The sequence below is a fragment of the Erpetoichthys calabaricus genome, chromosome 1 (assembly GCF_900747795.2).
Source record: "Erpetoichthys calabaricus chromosome 1, fErpCal1.3, whole genome shotgun sequence".
Classification (NCBI taxonomy): domain Eukaryota; kingdom Metazoa; phylum Chordata; class Cladistia; order Polypteriformes; family Polypteridae; genus Erpetoichthys; species Erpetoichthys calabaricus.
The window spans coordinates 108259236-108276041 of NC_041394.2; the positions used below are offsets into that span (position 1 = coordinate 108259236).

Below are 16806 nucleotides of genomic sequence, written 5' to 3' on the forward strand. Positions count from 1 at the left end.
CATCAAATCCGGCGAGAAAGCATTGTGTGTGATTTGCAACGAAACCGTGGCTGTGATGAAAGAATACAACCTGCGCCGTCATCATCGAAGCAAACATCAAGAGAAATATGCACAGTTAGAGGGTAAAGTTTGTGCTGAAAAATTTTCTAAATTACAAAACCAACTCACATCTCAGAGGGCATTGTTCAGTAAATCCTCAAATGAAAATGAATCCTTAACTAAGGCCAGTTATAAAGTTGCCTACGTCCTGGCTAAAAGTGGCAAACCGTTTACAGATGGCGAAGTAGTGAAGGAATGTTTGTTGGAGGTGGCTGAGGAACTTTGCCCAGAAAAGTCGAAACAATTTAAAAATGTAGCTTTGGGTGCAATACCATTGCCTGCTGTGTTGCAGACATGGGTGAAAACATTGTGACTCAAATAGCGAAAAATGCAAGCAAGTTTCGCCATTTTTCAATTGCAATGGATGAATTGCTGGACAGCTGTTCTACCTCTGAACTGCTTGTGTTCATTAGAGGTGTGGATGAAGACATGAACATAACACAAGAGCTGGCTTCCCTACATAGCATGTATGGCACTGTTACCGGAGAGGATATATTCAATGAATTGAAAAAAACATTTGCTGATTATAACTTGGACTGGACTAACCTCAGTTGCCTGACTGTTGATGGAGGAAAGAACATGAGTGGCATAAAGAAAGGCTTGGTTGGACAAGTGAAGCAGATGTGTAATGAGAAAAATATTCCACAACCAATGTTCCTGCACTGTATTATTCACCAGCAAGCTTTGTGTGCTAAATATGTGGACATTAGCAGTGTACTGAATCCTGTGGTGAAGGTGGTGAATTTAATAAGGTCACATGGGCTCAACCATAGACAGTTCAGAGACATGTTGAAAGATACTGACACAGAATCGCAAGATTTACCATATTACACAGCAGTAAGATGGCTAAGTTGTGACAAAGTTATGAGCAGAGTATTTGAATTAAGAAAGGAAATAGGTGACTTCCTGGAAAGTAAAGGCAAGCCACAGCCATTACTATCTGATGAAGAGTGGGTATGGAAATTGGCCTTTGCTGCAGACATAACTAGTCATTTAAATTTTCTGAACCTAAAACTACAAGGAGAGAAAAATCTAGTTTCTGATCTATACACCCACCTAAAGGCCTTCAGATCTAAACTTGTCTTGTTTTTGGAACAAGTACAGGCCAACAACTTGACGCACTTTCAGCACTGCAAGGTCTTCATGGCTGAAGCAACAGCTGAGTTCTCCACATCATTTGCATGAGAGATCATCAAAGACCTCCAGCTGCAGTTTAAGGAGCGGTTTTCTGACTTGGATTCAAAGGCAGAAGAAGTGAGACTGTTTCAAAACCCATTTGAAGCGGATGTGGCCAGTTGCCCAGATGAACTGCAGCTGGAGGTCATTGAGTTGCAAGCAAATGACTTCCTTAGGGACAAGTTCAAAGAAGGACTGGTGGGTTTTTACCAGTTTTTGCCCAAGGAAGACTTTCCTAATGTCAAAACTTTTGCATCAAGGTACCTTTCAATCTTTGGAACAACATACTTGTGTGAACAAACATTTTCAAGAATGAAATACGTGAAGAACAATTTGAGAACAAACTTGTCTGTTGATAAACTCAGGTCACTGTTGATGTTAGGGACATCAAATCTAGAGCCAGAAATGTCTGCTATTTTGGCATCCAGGAAACAATTTCACCATTCCCACTAATACAGGTGTTCATGTGTAGTGTATCAATGTGTTATTAAATAATAACTGAATAAAATAATATTAAATAAATAATTAAAAACAACATCTGTGTTTTGATTCTTTTTTATTTGGACCTCGAGTGTGTAGTCAGCCCCCAAACTGCTGTTTGATAGTTAATGCGACCCTCGGGCTGAAAAGTTTGGAGACCCCTGGGTTTGAGCATCATTCGCACCCTGAAAGTGTATCATCACAAGGAAATGCTGAGAAAAATTCTTGTCAGCATAACTTGTAGGTAGGAGGAGATCAAAATTAACGCGAAAGAAGCTATTGAAATGATTGCAAACGCCAGGAAACAAGTTAAAGAAAGCACTATAGTAACAAATACAGAATCTCATTACAACAAAATTTTCGTTACAACAAAATATTTTTTAGGTCCCTGGGAGTTCGTTGTAATGGAAGTTTACCTGTATTTTTAAAGCTTCAAACATGTTTAGGAGTATACAAAGCAAAATGTAACTTGTAAATTTATGCCCATACAGTTTTCTTCAAGCTTATGTAATGCTTTACTGATTTTTTTTGTCCTTCATTCTGTTTTAACGCTGAGTTCAAACCCCTTCTGTAATGATATCTTTGTAGAACTATGACCATTACAGTACAAGTATGTTCTGCCAGTACAATATACTTGTGTTCTGGTTGGAGATTTGCTACACTTCTGTTTTTCTCTGTGGTGATTTAGAAAGCTTATAGCATTTATTAGTAGCTGAATCAAATTCTTTCATGTGAAGCTTGAAAACCATGAGGACTGATTTAGATCATTTATGTTAGGTAGAATGCCCAGTGGGGGCTGGGCAGTCTTGCGGCCTTGGAACCCCTGCAGATTTTTCAATCTGGATGGATTCTCCAATCCATCTGGAGTGTTTTTTTTTTGTTTTGTTTTTTTTCTGTCCTCCCGGCCATCAGACCTTACTTTACGCAATACTAAATAACAAAGAATAATCTTATTTTTGTTTTTTATAAACTTTTCTTTCTTCATCTTGTGAAGCACTTTGACCTGCATCATTAGTGTGAAAATGTGCTATATTAATAAATGCTGTTGTTATTGAATACCAGATATGACATTATACAATAACTAAAAAAAACCAATTTATTTCTTTCCAGAGGCAGTCCCAGGAAGCATCCGAACAGCAGAGCATTTTGTTGGGTTTTTAAAACGACTTCTAGAATACTTGAAGTCTCGACTTCGAATTCAACATGTTGTGCAGGAGAGTCCTCCTCAGTTTCTTAAAGACATCTATGAGAAAGTGTGCATTGACCGTAAACCTCTCAGGTAGCAGGATCTGCTTTTTATTTCTGTTGTTTTTGCAAAGTCAGTACAGCATACAACATTGTAGAAGTTGTATACAACTGTTGGAATTTATCCTGATACTTAGGCCTACCAATACTAAAACAATTAAATACTAAACAATTTAGTGTTTATACTGTTTAAGAGGTGTTTCATTGAGATCTGGTGTTGTATATCCTTGTTTATGCAGCAAATATTATTTGAATCTCATGATGCTTTTATGGTTTATCTGTTCAATTTCTTTTGCTCTTAAGTTTACACACACATTTTTTTCCTTGCCCATATCACCTTATGAAATACGAAATATTTTGGATTTTTTTCAAAATATTGCATACAGATGCGTCTACACATCATACTGTCCTCATGGACATATAATTATACTGTACAGCCACATTTTCTGTAATAGGTTTTGTTTATACTTTGCTGTTTTTAAAATGCAAGCTGCAAGTGTCCTCATATTAGCTGCCATAATCTACCCTTCATCTGCATTTTGCCCAATACTGTAAGTTCAGTGGTCAATTTCTGAATCTTCTTGTTCAGTTACAGACTTGCTACAGTCAAATATTACACAGATGAAAACTGGTGGAGAACAGATGCTAGCCCTAGACAGGATGGCAGTGGAAATGTCATTCTTAATTTCACACTCCCCCATACTTACCTCAACCAGGCAAGTTTAGTGTCATCCTAAACTTAACATGCAACTTTGGGAGATAATACCCAGCTGAATGCTGGGGCTATGTGCAATATTACAGCTGAATAACAAACGTTGGTATTGTTTACAAATGTTAAAGCATAAGCATGTTCTAATCATATCCAAATTGCTTTAGTATGAAGCAAAAATATTATTTTTGACTTTACTGTCGCAATAAATACATTTCCATTTTGAATTTCACTCGTGCAGTTTGCTGTAAGGGTTAAGATACCTGGTGACCCAAAGTAACATTCCTGATGCGCACAACAAAGGAGAAGTAAAAATGTATAGTAGTACAAAATATTTTTTGAATTCTCTGAGTAATTCTTAACATTAAAGTACATTAAATATTTTGTTTTATTCCTTCTAAGACTACATTCATATTAGGCTGAAGCGACTCAAATCTGAATTTTTGCTTTAATGTGTCACAAATCTGATTTTTTTCAGGACTGCATGGATATAGATATCCAGTCTTTTCAAATCAGATTTGAGTCATTTTCATTTGTGGGTATGCAACATGAATGAGAATAGTCAGATCAGAATTCATGTGTTTTTTTTGTTTATACACATCGGACGATTTTTGTCCTCTTTAGCCAAAATTGTTTAAGCAAAACAAGAATGGAGGGGAGCTATAGCTGCATGTGACAGCAGTCGCAGCCCGACCGTTGCTGGGTCCTTTCTCATACCCACACATCTTATGTTGCAGCAGTGTCAGCAGTAGCTGTGAAAGCAGCAAAAGCTAGCTGTTTGGCTTTTTTTCACCTTCTCAACCTAATCATGTACAGCTATATTTGCCATCCTCCAGAGCAAATTGTGACACAAACATTAGCTACTACTGCATTGGTTTTAATATAAAGAGTCTTCTGACAAACATGACTTTTTTTTTTGTTATTGATGCCACACTGACTAGTGCTCAAACATATCAGTGAGTGCTTGCATGCTGTTTCAGAGGACAGATGCATTCAAATTAGTTAGATATAGGTCACTTGTACTTATGAATGTCCACTGTCAAAGGTTTGCAAATCTGATCTGAGCAAAACATCGAAATGTAGCAGTGAGGCTTGTAATGTGAACATAGCACTAGTTCTCCTGTTTTGGTGGTGTCTTTTTGTGGGCTGTACTAGTTTATATAAGTGAATCTGGGTAAAACAAGTTTCAAGTATTGGCAGTGTTATGTGCACGAGGTAATAAAATTATAAATTCAGCTTAATTAATTGGATAATTAAGTTTATCTATTTGACTAATTTTGTTAACAAAAAGAACGGTCTTGCCCATTGTAAATCTGACTAGCTTTAACTCTTCTCATCAAAGTGAAGACTTCTAGACATAAACCCTACCCACAGTTAAAATAAATTTTTGAAAAATATATTTTTTTTTTAATTATTATTTTTTTTAATTTTATGATGGAAAAAGTTGTTCATTAGTGTCTGTCTGGAGGTGGTTTCCAAAGTCATTTGTTAGTTTCTGGGGATCCTCAGAACAACTGTCTGAACACATATTGACAAACCGGTGGTCTTCAAGACCCTAGTCAATCTCTTGTAGCCATCCTAGTAAAAGTATAGCAAGACAATATAGAAAAACAAAACTATATTCTACATCAGAGTGAAAGAAAGACAAGAATTTTATACTTTTAGAATGGCCTAGTCAAGGTGTAGACCTAAAACCAAATTCAATGATGTAATCACAGAGTAAACATTAATTTTGTAGAGCACTTGGTGCTTTTGTTCCCAAAGCACTCTGCTCTTGCCAAACTAGAATGGCTTATGCCTGATATGCATGTCAGTTCAGAATTAATAATAAAATGTTTATGTGCATATAATATAAAATTTTGTAATTTTTTTTTTCTCCTACCCCCTTCAGATTCTGTTCTGAGAGACTACGTTCATTGTTACGAACTCTAGAAATAGCTGATATTGCTGATTTTTCAGCAGTTACACTGATTTCTAATTTTGCTACTTTGGTCAGCACATATAGTAAAGGTATGGTTATTATTTGATTTCACTTTAGTCTGCACTGTATTTTTTTATTTTAAGGAATGTTTTTTTCTGAAATATATCCTAGCTTTGTGTTTTTTTTTAATTTTTTTAATTGAATGTGAATTTTTGTGTTATACTTATCTGCAGGAGATTGTATCTGTATATAATGTTATTGTATGATTTGCATTATCAGTAATGACCATTGAAGAATAATTTAATTTGAAACAATTCTAAGTGACAAAATATATCAGCTCCACTGACAGACTGAGGATATCGTTCCTCCCCCACACTATGCGACTCTTCAATTCCACTTGGGGGGGGGTAAACATTAACATTATATAGAGTTATTGTCTGTTACATCTGCATTTTTATCACTCTTTAATTTAATATTGTTTTTTATGAATATGCTGCTGGAGTATGTGAATTTCCCCTTGGGATTAATAAAGTATCTATCTATCTATCTATCTATCTATCTATCTATCTATCTATCTATCTATCTATCTATCTATCTATCTATCTATCTAGTCTAAACAGCTAATACAGTATTATGTATATTTAGACCTGCCTCACCTTAAATATTAAGTATGTTCTTTATTTGATTTTAACAGAAAAGTCTGTTATGAAAAAGCTGAAAAGGGCTTTGAAAGACACATCCAATTGTAAAGTAACTTCTGTTTACACAATGTGTGAATTTATCTGACAAGGGAGTACCAACAGAACAACCTGCTTCAAAAACATATGTGAAAAACTAAAGGCAGACGTTACAGTCTGTGAACATTATTGTAATATCTCAGTTCTATTATATAATAATCAATGCTATCATGGCTGTTCGTTTGTCTGTCCAAAATTTTAAATCACCTGTAGCTCTCAAACCGTTTCACCTATTGATCTGAAATTTGGTACACATACAGTATACTACGTGACGTCTACTATCCACTTTCGGGTGATGATTTTTATTACTCTTTTTATTTTTATTTTATTTTATTGTAGAATCAACTCTCGGCAGCGCGCAGCAGGGCGGCCGTGCGACGCATGTGTATGTACACCGTTCTCATTCCCTACCACCTTCGCGGTCATTTCCCCAACCTCTTCATATCTTAAATCATTCTTGAGGCAGATTGAAGACTTAAGTGCCAGCTTAAGTAAAAATTTAAGAAAAACGTACTAAGTAATTGCAACACAAAAACCAACTTAATCAGTTTTAATGTGAAAAGATGCTGACGAAAGAAGAGAAGCAGCAGGCCACTAGGGTGGAGAAAAGAAAAGCTGCTCAGGAATCAACAAGCGCATCAACCTCTGAGCAAACAAATGCTAAATGTACAGAGAAAGAGGATGAAAACTAGGAATGCTCAAGTAAAGTGTATTCACTGCACGTTATCAGGCAGTGCGCGGTTACTGGTATTATATATTGAGGCACTTAAACAATTTACTGCTTCAGGTTTTGTGTCTTGTTTTAGTTTACTCTGTGTTCAGTTGGTAATTGGGGTAGTACAAAGTATTTTTGCTTCCTTTTTAAACAGTACATTCGCACAACAAAAGAACATTCCAGGCCCTTCAGTCTGTTCTTATTTTATACTAACAGGAGTACCAAGGGTGGAGGTACCAACCAAGTTTTTAAATGCAAAAATAGCCTCTGATCTTCCTTTGTACAAATGAGGAATCTGTGAAAAAATTTGTGGAGATAGGTTAAAGGGTGTTGATGTGCATACTGGACAAACACACATACAAATACACATTCAATTTTATATTGTTAGACTAGCTTTGTTACTTGGCATTGCTAGGGAAATTACCTAAGATAGTGGGTGTCAGTTGCAGTGCTGTTAATTGGATATATTAAATGTACCGTAGTACTAGGGTGTTGTACCGTGTTAGCCATTATGAATGTAGAGAAAAGCCAAGCAAAATGACACCTTTTATTGGCTAACTAAAAAGATTACAATATGCAAGCTTTCGAGGCAACTCAGGTCCCTTCTTTGAAGAAGGGGCCTGAGTTGCCTCGAAAGCTTGCATATTGTAATCTTTTTAGTTAGCCAATAAAAGGTGTCATTTTGCTTGGCTTTTCTTTAAATGTACCGTGTAACTGAGTACTTTTCTGTATATATTTGTTATTTTTTAGTAGGGGTTAATACTATTATTTCTGCGGAGCTCCTTACTCTTAAACATGCCACATACAATTGCCTACAAGTAAAAAATGTATGCTGTAAATCAATTCTTGCACTTCCTAGTGAACGACCTTGGTTTTTGTTGCTGGCCATTGAAAAAATACAGTTTTACAAGAAATTAGTAATTAGTAGGAATAATGGGAATTTACGGTATAAATATAATTTTACCCTGTAGCACACCCTGTAAAAAAGGTAGGTTTGATGAAATTTGAATGTAATGCTTTGATATGTAATCTTGTACCTTCACAAAGTTTTGGAGGGTTTAAATCAAAAGAAATATAAACTGAATTATGATTTACTTTAACTTATTACATGCAACATTGAACATTTAGTACAATGTACTGAATGTTTTAAGCATTATACTTTAAAAAACTAGTGAAAAGAAATAATATTGTAATCTGTGTATAATGTCTCAGTGCGTGAAGTGGATCCAAATTACTGGTGGTACTCTATTTAGTGAGCATCTTGTTCCTTTTGCCTTTCAGGGCATTTGCTTCATCGAAATTTTCATCCTTCCAGTTCATTTCTGGTAGCGGCGGCCTCACTTCTCTGTGCGATTTGTAGCCTTTTTTGCAATGCTCAGCAATAGAAAGGGCGTAGTCCCTAAGACTAGCTAACTCATAAAGCATTATTACCAACAAAATAAAAACATGTCTGTTAATTTGTTTTTTTCTATAATATCACCAAATTTCAGTCAAATTCATTTTTGATATTTTGAGGTATTTAGTTTTTCAGTTGTGGTGGGAGGTTAACTGTATCGAGATGTCCTTCCTTAGTGGATGCTTACTGCTCTAAATGTACCATCCTACCAAATTTCAGCTTTTTTATCAAAATGGAAATAATCTTTTTATTGATGAGTGAGTCAGTCAGTCAACTTTGCATTATTAAATTTTTCCCTTTTTAATGTACTTCATCCACTATCACCAGCAGAGGTCACCTTGGAGTCAACAACTGAACAAAAAACATAATATTTGTGAGAGCATAATCTATATTACGGTACTAAACCACAGTTTTAATTTATGCACGGACGCATCGAAACGCATGCGCACTGCGCCGCGGCGCCCCAGAGTCAAACGCAGCGGCTTCCCAGAGTCAGTAGATGGCGCCCAAACACCACAACCCACAGTCAAACGCAGCGGCCTCCCAGAGTCAATAGTATGAATGTGCCAGCAGTCTGTGTGGCATGTATGAATCACATAACGGACTTTACCATGCCTACGACCTGTGAACTAAACCTGAGGTAAAGCGTGCACGCCAGGTTCTACAGCCGCCTGGACGTGACCGCCCACACCACCGCATATACGATGACACAGCCATAAAAAAAACAAAAACGAGACTGCATGAAGAAAAACAGTAACAGAAGCACGTTGAAATGAACTGTCCCAGGACGCACCCACCCTCCATGATATTTCATCATGCAGCGGCTTCCCACCGAGGCGCATATGTACTGCGCTGTGGCGCACGCCCCAGAGTCAAACGCAGTAGCTTCCCAGAGTCAGTAGGTGGCGCCCACACAACACAACCTGTACACTACACTTGCTCTAATCCACTGTGCCAGTAATATATGTTATGTCATACATCCAAATATCGGACGGAACAGAAACTGATTGCCATTCGTGGATTTACGATTCTCTAGAGAATCGCGGGCTTACTTGTGTACATAGAACAGAATGTTTTTGGATACAACTAATTTTAATGGTGGGTTACTGTAGCAGTAGGAGCAGTTTGTAAATTAAAAATGACATTTAAAATTCAAATATCATTAGTTAGTGAAATGTAGACCTATATGATATTTGTTGCATAATATATACTTAAATGAAGAAATTAGACTATTTTAGTATTTTTGATGATTTGACTATAGCTGTATTTATGTGAAGTGTGCTTTCTGTGGTTGGTGAGTTCTTTGTGCCCAGTGTTGCTGAGTATTCAGTTTGTAATCATGTTTTTAAAGATGGTTCCGGTCACTTCTCTAAAATGGATGTTTGCTTATGCAAGTCAGAGCAGCTTGCTTAAAATGTCTTTTTTTTTAGGTTTTACAGTCATCATTGAGCCTTTTGAGGACAAAACTCCCAGCATTGCCAATCCTGTTTTGCATTTTAGGTGAGCATAAATGAATATAAATTTATAAAGGTCATCTAGCTTAAGGCATAATTATGTATTATAAGACTGATTAATTTGCAGCTTTTTAACAAAATCAGAAAAGCATATTTGGAAGGCAAAATAATGTTAAAGTAACGGGTGATTTTAGTTACTAGAAGATAAACAGGTGATTATCTGAAAACACAAACAAATAGCAAAGCACAAGAACAGGAGTTCATTTGTATAATTAATTATTATTTTTATCCCAATATATGAAAACACCAATGAAAACAAATGGTTTTATACACATAATATTCACTAAAAACAAGAATATAAAGGTCATTGAGCCATTAGCATGAAGATAATGTAAGGTGTTTCACATTGTTTTGGTAGAGCATTTATACAAACAACCTAAAAATATAAACTTAATTTTGTTATGACCAGTTTTGAGCAGGTGCAAGTTCATTCCAAATGTTAGAAGTAATGACTTATTGAAAAGAAATTGTCAGCGACAAACTGATACAGAAGAAAACTGCTTAATTATGGCTATACTATAAGCAAAAACGTAGATCAGGGGTGCGCAATATGTCGATCTAGATCGACCGGTAAATCGCAAAGGTAGTGCAGGTAGATCGTGTTGCATTCAAAAAAAATTTTTTAACGTTACTCTATATATCCTCCCTATGGCATTTGCCACTTGATTGACATACAGGGCGGCCAGTCTGAGATCTCTTTTCTTCTAACACACTGGTCATCCTGCATGCACGATCAAACGCGCAAGCTACTGCAAAACTCCAGCTGTGATCTAGTTAGCCTTCCGATTTATATCGACTGAAGAAGGGATTTAAAAAAAAATTTGTTTGGGGAGGGTATGGGCTGGATGTGGAATTGGAAGAGGATTTTTTTTCTCACAATGTCACAATCGAAGTGTGTTTGACTGATCTGTCAATCTATCATTGCTATTCCAAAGAAGGAAAATGTGAAAAGGCACTTTCGAACTGTTCCTAAAAACTACGAAACTGACTTCCTTCTGAAAGAGATTTGAGAAAGAGAAAAGAGAGGGAACTAAAATCGTAGTTAATCGGACAGCCGTCATTTTTCACTCGGCTGAATTCAAAAGCAAAGGCAGACACACTGAAGTATCGTTCCGGGTGAGTCACTCGATCATTAAGCATAAGAAGTCCTTCCAAGATGGAGAGATGATAAAAGAGGCCTTCGTTGAGACAGATGGCTAGGGAGAAATTCCTGCTGAGATTTCAAGACCCCTGGCCGGAGAAAAAGGAGTTTCTCGTTGTCATTAAACATGCAGAATACAAGCAACTTAATAACGATCAATGGCCGCTAGACTTGGCATTTTTTTTCTGATCTGACCTATATGTTGAATGAGCTTAATTTACAGCTGCAAGGAAAAGAGAACTCCATGGTCAATATGATTAGCTCAGTTAATGCTTTCAAATGAAAAATGCAACATCTGTCCTCAAAGCTGTAGTGCCTTGATTTGGGGAACATCCAAAACCTCGCGTCAGAGCTGGAGACACAATGGAAGGCGTGTGTGCAACTTGACAGCATACGGTACACAGAGCAGATTGAAAATTGTCTGTCAGACTTTGACAGATGGTTTCAAGACTCAGCTTTACTTGAGCCAATCGCTACATGTAGTGGTAGTGCTGCTGCTTTGCAGTAAGGAGACTGTGGAAGATTGTGGGTTCGCTTCCCGGTTCCTCCCTGTGTGGATAGCGCTTTGAGTACTGAGAAAAGCGCTATATAAATGTAATGAATTATTATTATTACATTTAAGTGCTATCCATTTAGGGAAGATGCTGAGGGTGATTCACCCGCATTAGAAATTGCAACACTGTTTCACCTAAAACTCCTCTACAGTGGAGGATGAGATTTTGACACTACAGGATGACATTCAGCTGACGTCTGGGGCTCTTGGACAGTTTTGGAACTTACCCACAGAGGAGAAGTACCCAAACATGAGGAAATGTATATTATTCGGCTCTACTTATTTATGCGAGTCAGCCTTTTCCCACATGAAGATTATTAAATCCAAATACTGTAGTGACCATAAATGTATTGAATTGTTATTGTGCCATAAAGGTTATTCAGTTATGCAAGGTACAACAACATATATTTTATGTATAAAGTATACTCAGTCTGCGGTGGGTTGGCACCCTGCCCGGGATTGGTTCCTACCTTGTGCCCTGTGTTGGCTGGGATTGGCTCCAGCAGACCCCCGTGACCCTGTGTTCGGATTCAGCGGGTTGGAAAATGGATGGATGGATGGATGGAAGTATACTCAGTGTATATATATAGCATTTTTAATGTAGGTAGTTCATTTCGACCTGGTCATTTTAAAAGTAGCTCGCAAGTCGAAAAAGCGTGGGCACCCCTGACGTAGAGATTCATCACTTGTCAGAAGTTGTAATAGGACAGGATGTAAAAACTGCATAATTGTAAAAAGTGGACTTTTAACTGACAGTGCTTCTGTGTTTGGGTGCATGATCTCCTGACAAATAGGCCCCAGTCAGTGAGCATTGGCAACAAGAACTCCTCCAAGATGTTCACCAGTATCGGCGTTCCACAAGGCTGCTGCCTCAGTCCACTGCTTTAGAGTCCGTTCACCAATGACTGTGCAGCAAAGCATTAGAACAACAACAAGATCAAGTTTGTGGGCTAGACCACTGTGACATTGGTGGGAGGTAAAGGACTTGACAGAATGGTGCTGTAACAACAACCTCTCCTTGAAGATTTCTATGAAATTCTAAAACATAGAAGAGCTAGAAAATGTTTGAAAAGGTTGACTAGGCCGATTCCAGGACTACAGTGGATGAGTTATGAGGAAAGATTTAAACAGCTGACCCTTACCAGGTTAAGCAAAAGGAGATTAAGAGATTACATGATTGAAGCATTTAAAATTATGAATTAGTACAATGGATTACGATTGTTACTTTAATATTACTTCAGCGAGAACACAGGGACATAGTTGGAAACTTGTTGACGGTAAAATTTGCACACACTTTATGAAGTTTTTCTTCACACAGAGAACCATGGACACATGGAATAAGTTACCAGGTATTGTGGTAGACAGTAGGAATTTAGGAGCCTTCAAAACTTGACTTGATGTTATTTTGAAGGAATTAAATGTATAGGACTGACAAGCTTTGTTGGCCTGAATGGATCATTCTTGTCTAAATATTTCTAATATTCTTATGTTGACAAAAACAAAGGAAGTCATTGTTGACTTCAGGAAAAACAAAGACAGTCACACTCCACTTCATATCAACAGCTTCCCCATCCAGTCAGTGAGCAGCCTCAGGTTCCTGGGTCCAGATCTTTGACTGAATTTCATGGTCTGTCAACACTACCTGATTTCTCAAAAAAGTGCAGCAAAAGTTATTTTTCCTAAAGAGCTTTAGGGTGAGAACAGTCTTCCAGCTCAACTATGGATTAAGATCACTGTTAAAAAATAACTCGTAATCATTTAAATCAATTTTACATTTCACATATGTCAATTACGCTTGCGCTTCTGAAAATTATGCTTGCTTCTAAAAAATATGCTTGTGCTTCTGAATGTTGCACTTGCTTCTGAAAATTACGAGTACAATTCTCAAGTGTGAGCACTTATGTCTTTGGACGAATGAGGCATTCTCTATCGAAGAAGAAACAATCGATTTTTGATACTACGCATGTGGCACAGAGATTGAAAGATGGAGTATTTTTTGGCAGCAATCCTACTCCATATATACAGGCCAAAGCTTTGGTCGTCGGTTCAATTGCCACCTCAGTGTTGCGTGTTTGTGATCTAACGGAGTTTGCCCTAGCAGCATTTAGTGAACGTCCGTGGGGAATCGGCCCAGGCTGTGACGCTAATCCAACACGGGAATGTGCCATTGGACCCTCTATTTATTTCACATGCAAGTCTTTGGGAGGTCTGGCGTAAATCCCACGAAGATATGGAGAGAACATGACTATTTTTTGCTTCCAGCCAGTTTCTTATTCACACAACTTATCCAAAGTTAGTTATTCAACGTTAAGAGTCAGTCAAAATATTGTGCAGTATAAAAAATATTAATGTGCTTCACTAAAATGGGCCATTTATTTAAAAAAAAAAAAAAAAGTAATTTTTCCACATTTTCTACGTGATCAGATACAAAGGAGTTACATCAAAATAAAACAACTTAATTTACAAAGTTTATTGCGACAGGACAGATGCCTTTGTTAAATGGCAGTTTAGTTTTGCCCGGGTCAATGACAAACTTGGCACACTGTCATATCTAAAGAGTAAGATGTACTCTGATGTTTAATGGGTACAGTAAACCATCTGGACATTATGTAAGGTTTAAAACGCACCAACATTAATTTGTTAATTTCATGCTCTCACTTTTTATTGTTAATTGCATGTTGTACAAAAGCGTATTAGGGCCATGGAGAAGGAAAAAAAAAATATGTGGACACAGTGAATTTTCAGGAGCAAGCGTAACTTTCAGAAGCGCTAGCATTATTTTTAGAAGCAATGGTAATTTTCAGAAGTGCAAGCATAATTTTCAGCAGCAAGCATAATTTTCATCAGCGCAAGCATAATTGACATGTGAGAAATGTAAATTTGACTTAAATTATTACGAGTTATTTTTGACAGCGATCTTACTCCATACTCATCCCCTGGTTTCACTTCTGCCTTCTGGAAAGCGCTACTAGAGTTTCACTACTCGCTCCAACCGCTTCATGGACAGATTCTTCCCCTAGGCCATAAGGTCACTGAACTCTCAGTAACCTAATCTTACATGCTTTGTACTGTACCCATCTGCTCATTTGTGTCATTGTAGTGTACTTTACATGTGCTACTATCTACTTTTCCCCTACTATTTAACACAATCTATATGTCAGTACAGTTGTTACTGTATATACTGTATTATATATCTGCTTCTATTCTTATGTTTTTTCTGTTTTAATTTATTTATAAATAATCTTATTGTATTATTAACTGTAAATATGTCCCTGGCCCCCACCTTCCTACCCTACCCCATAAATTTTGCACAAGAATTTCACTGTGCTGTTGTAGTATATATGAGTATAAAAATATAGTAGCTTCCTTACATAATTGACCAGATGTTTATATGCAACCATGTTTCTTTTAAACTGCTCTTGATGACATAGCCACAAAAGCACACAGAGACAAATGCACTTAATAATGTTTAATCATATAAGGTAAAGTAAATCTCCATTAGTAAGAACTCCGACGATACATATACAGTACACTAAGATGCTCTGATCAGGTTTTTTAAGGCTGATACCAATCACCGATTTCATGTTACTTGATCGGCCGATTCCAATACCAATTCTGATTTTTTTTATTCTTTATGCCTTTAAAAAGACAAATAGAAGTCTTGTGTGCAATATTAATATGTATATTTATAATTAAACTATAGACCACAGATGTTAACTGTTCATTTTTTATTAACAAAATGAAATTCTGTAGGCTTATTGTTCAATGACCATAAAATATTAAAATAAAAAAAAATTCCTTAAATATATACCTTAACTAATAAATCATGTACAAAAATATTTATCCATAATACATATGGCTTAAAGAAAATAAAATGCTTCTCATAATTACAAGCTGTCATATTTAGTTTTTTTCTGTAATGTAACTATCTGAAACAAGGCTTAATTAAAAAAAGTAGTTTTCACTATTTCTCTAACAACACAAATATATATATATTCACACAGTCAATTAATTGATACATGGCAATTAAATGCTACTTAAATGTAAATAAACATGCATTAAAGTGTTTTTGATAATTTTAAATCATTAATTAAATTACAGCTTTTTGCTGTTAAAATATACATTTGCTGTATTGATACATTTATAATTCCTGTAGTGTTTTTATATAGATTATCATTTTTTAAACATGATAATATACATCTGCAGTATCTGCAACATTCGTATAGACTACCTTTTGGTGAATTATCCATTATCATGTAGTACTATCATGTAGTAGATTTCTCTTTGTTCCACCAAATTCAAAAGCAAATGCCCTTGCTTTTTTCTTTCAGCTGTATGGATTCTTCTATTGCAATTAAACCAGTATTTGAACGATTTCAGTCAGTCGTCATCACATCAGGGGTAAGTTTTTAAGCAATATTTAATAGTAAAATATATAGCAGAGTTGTATCCTTTAAAATAATAATCAAGTCATGTGGGTTTATTGTCATACCATCCATATCTAGCATTGCATTATACAGTAACACAAAATAACGATTCCTGGGACAAGTGCAACACAAGTGAAGAACTATACTGTAGTATAAATTAATAAATAAATGGTAAATGAGTAGATAGTAATAGTAATATTAAAAACAACTGTAGTCACAAATGTCAGCAGAGTGAAAAGAAGTGTGTTGAGTATGTAGCCCCGGTGGGGCGCCAGTGTTTGGTGTTGCGGTGCTGGAGATGGTGCTTCCAATGCAGACTGTCTGGGGTATCTCTGTCAGGAAGTCTAGGATCCATTTGCATACTGAAGTGTTGTACCCTAGTACGCCCAGCTTCCCCTTGACCTTCTAAAGAATGAACAGTATTCTAGTATAAATATCTCTATTGTCCAGATGGGACAGGGCTAAATGAAGAGTAGATGACATGGCATCCTCAGTGGAAACAGTTTAATCACCTAAATAAGACTGAAGTAAAATGTCAATATTAACAAAAGGCTTTATTCATCTTTAAAATCTAAAATATTTTTCATCCATTTTCGTATTTGACACCTAAGAGTAAATAAAAGTTTATCTTATATAAGATGTATTACTATTTACATGCTTAATGAGTTTCATGGTCACATTGGAGCCAGAGTC

General features: G+C 36.4%; 1 protein-coding gene across 1 annotated transcript in view; it reads left to right on the forward strand.

Annotated features, from left to right (window-relative positions):
* ercc2 (excision repair cross-complementation group 2) overlaps nucleotides 1–16806 on the forward strand; it is a 113741-nt gene that overhangs the window by 61510 nt on the left and 35425 nt on the right. Inside the window, exons 11-14 of the mRNA XM_028804993.2 lie at nucleotides 2866–3034; nucleotides 5601–5719; nucleotides 9909–9978; nucleotides 16018–16087. Of these exons, the coding sequence (XP_028660826.1) occupies nucleotides 2866–3034; nucleotides 5601–5719; nucleotides 9909–9978; nucleotides 16018–16087 (428 nt within the window). The remainder of the gene's footprint in view (nucleotides 1–2865; nucleotides 3035–5600; nucleotides 5720–9908; nucleotides 9979–16017; nucleotides 16088–16806) is intronic.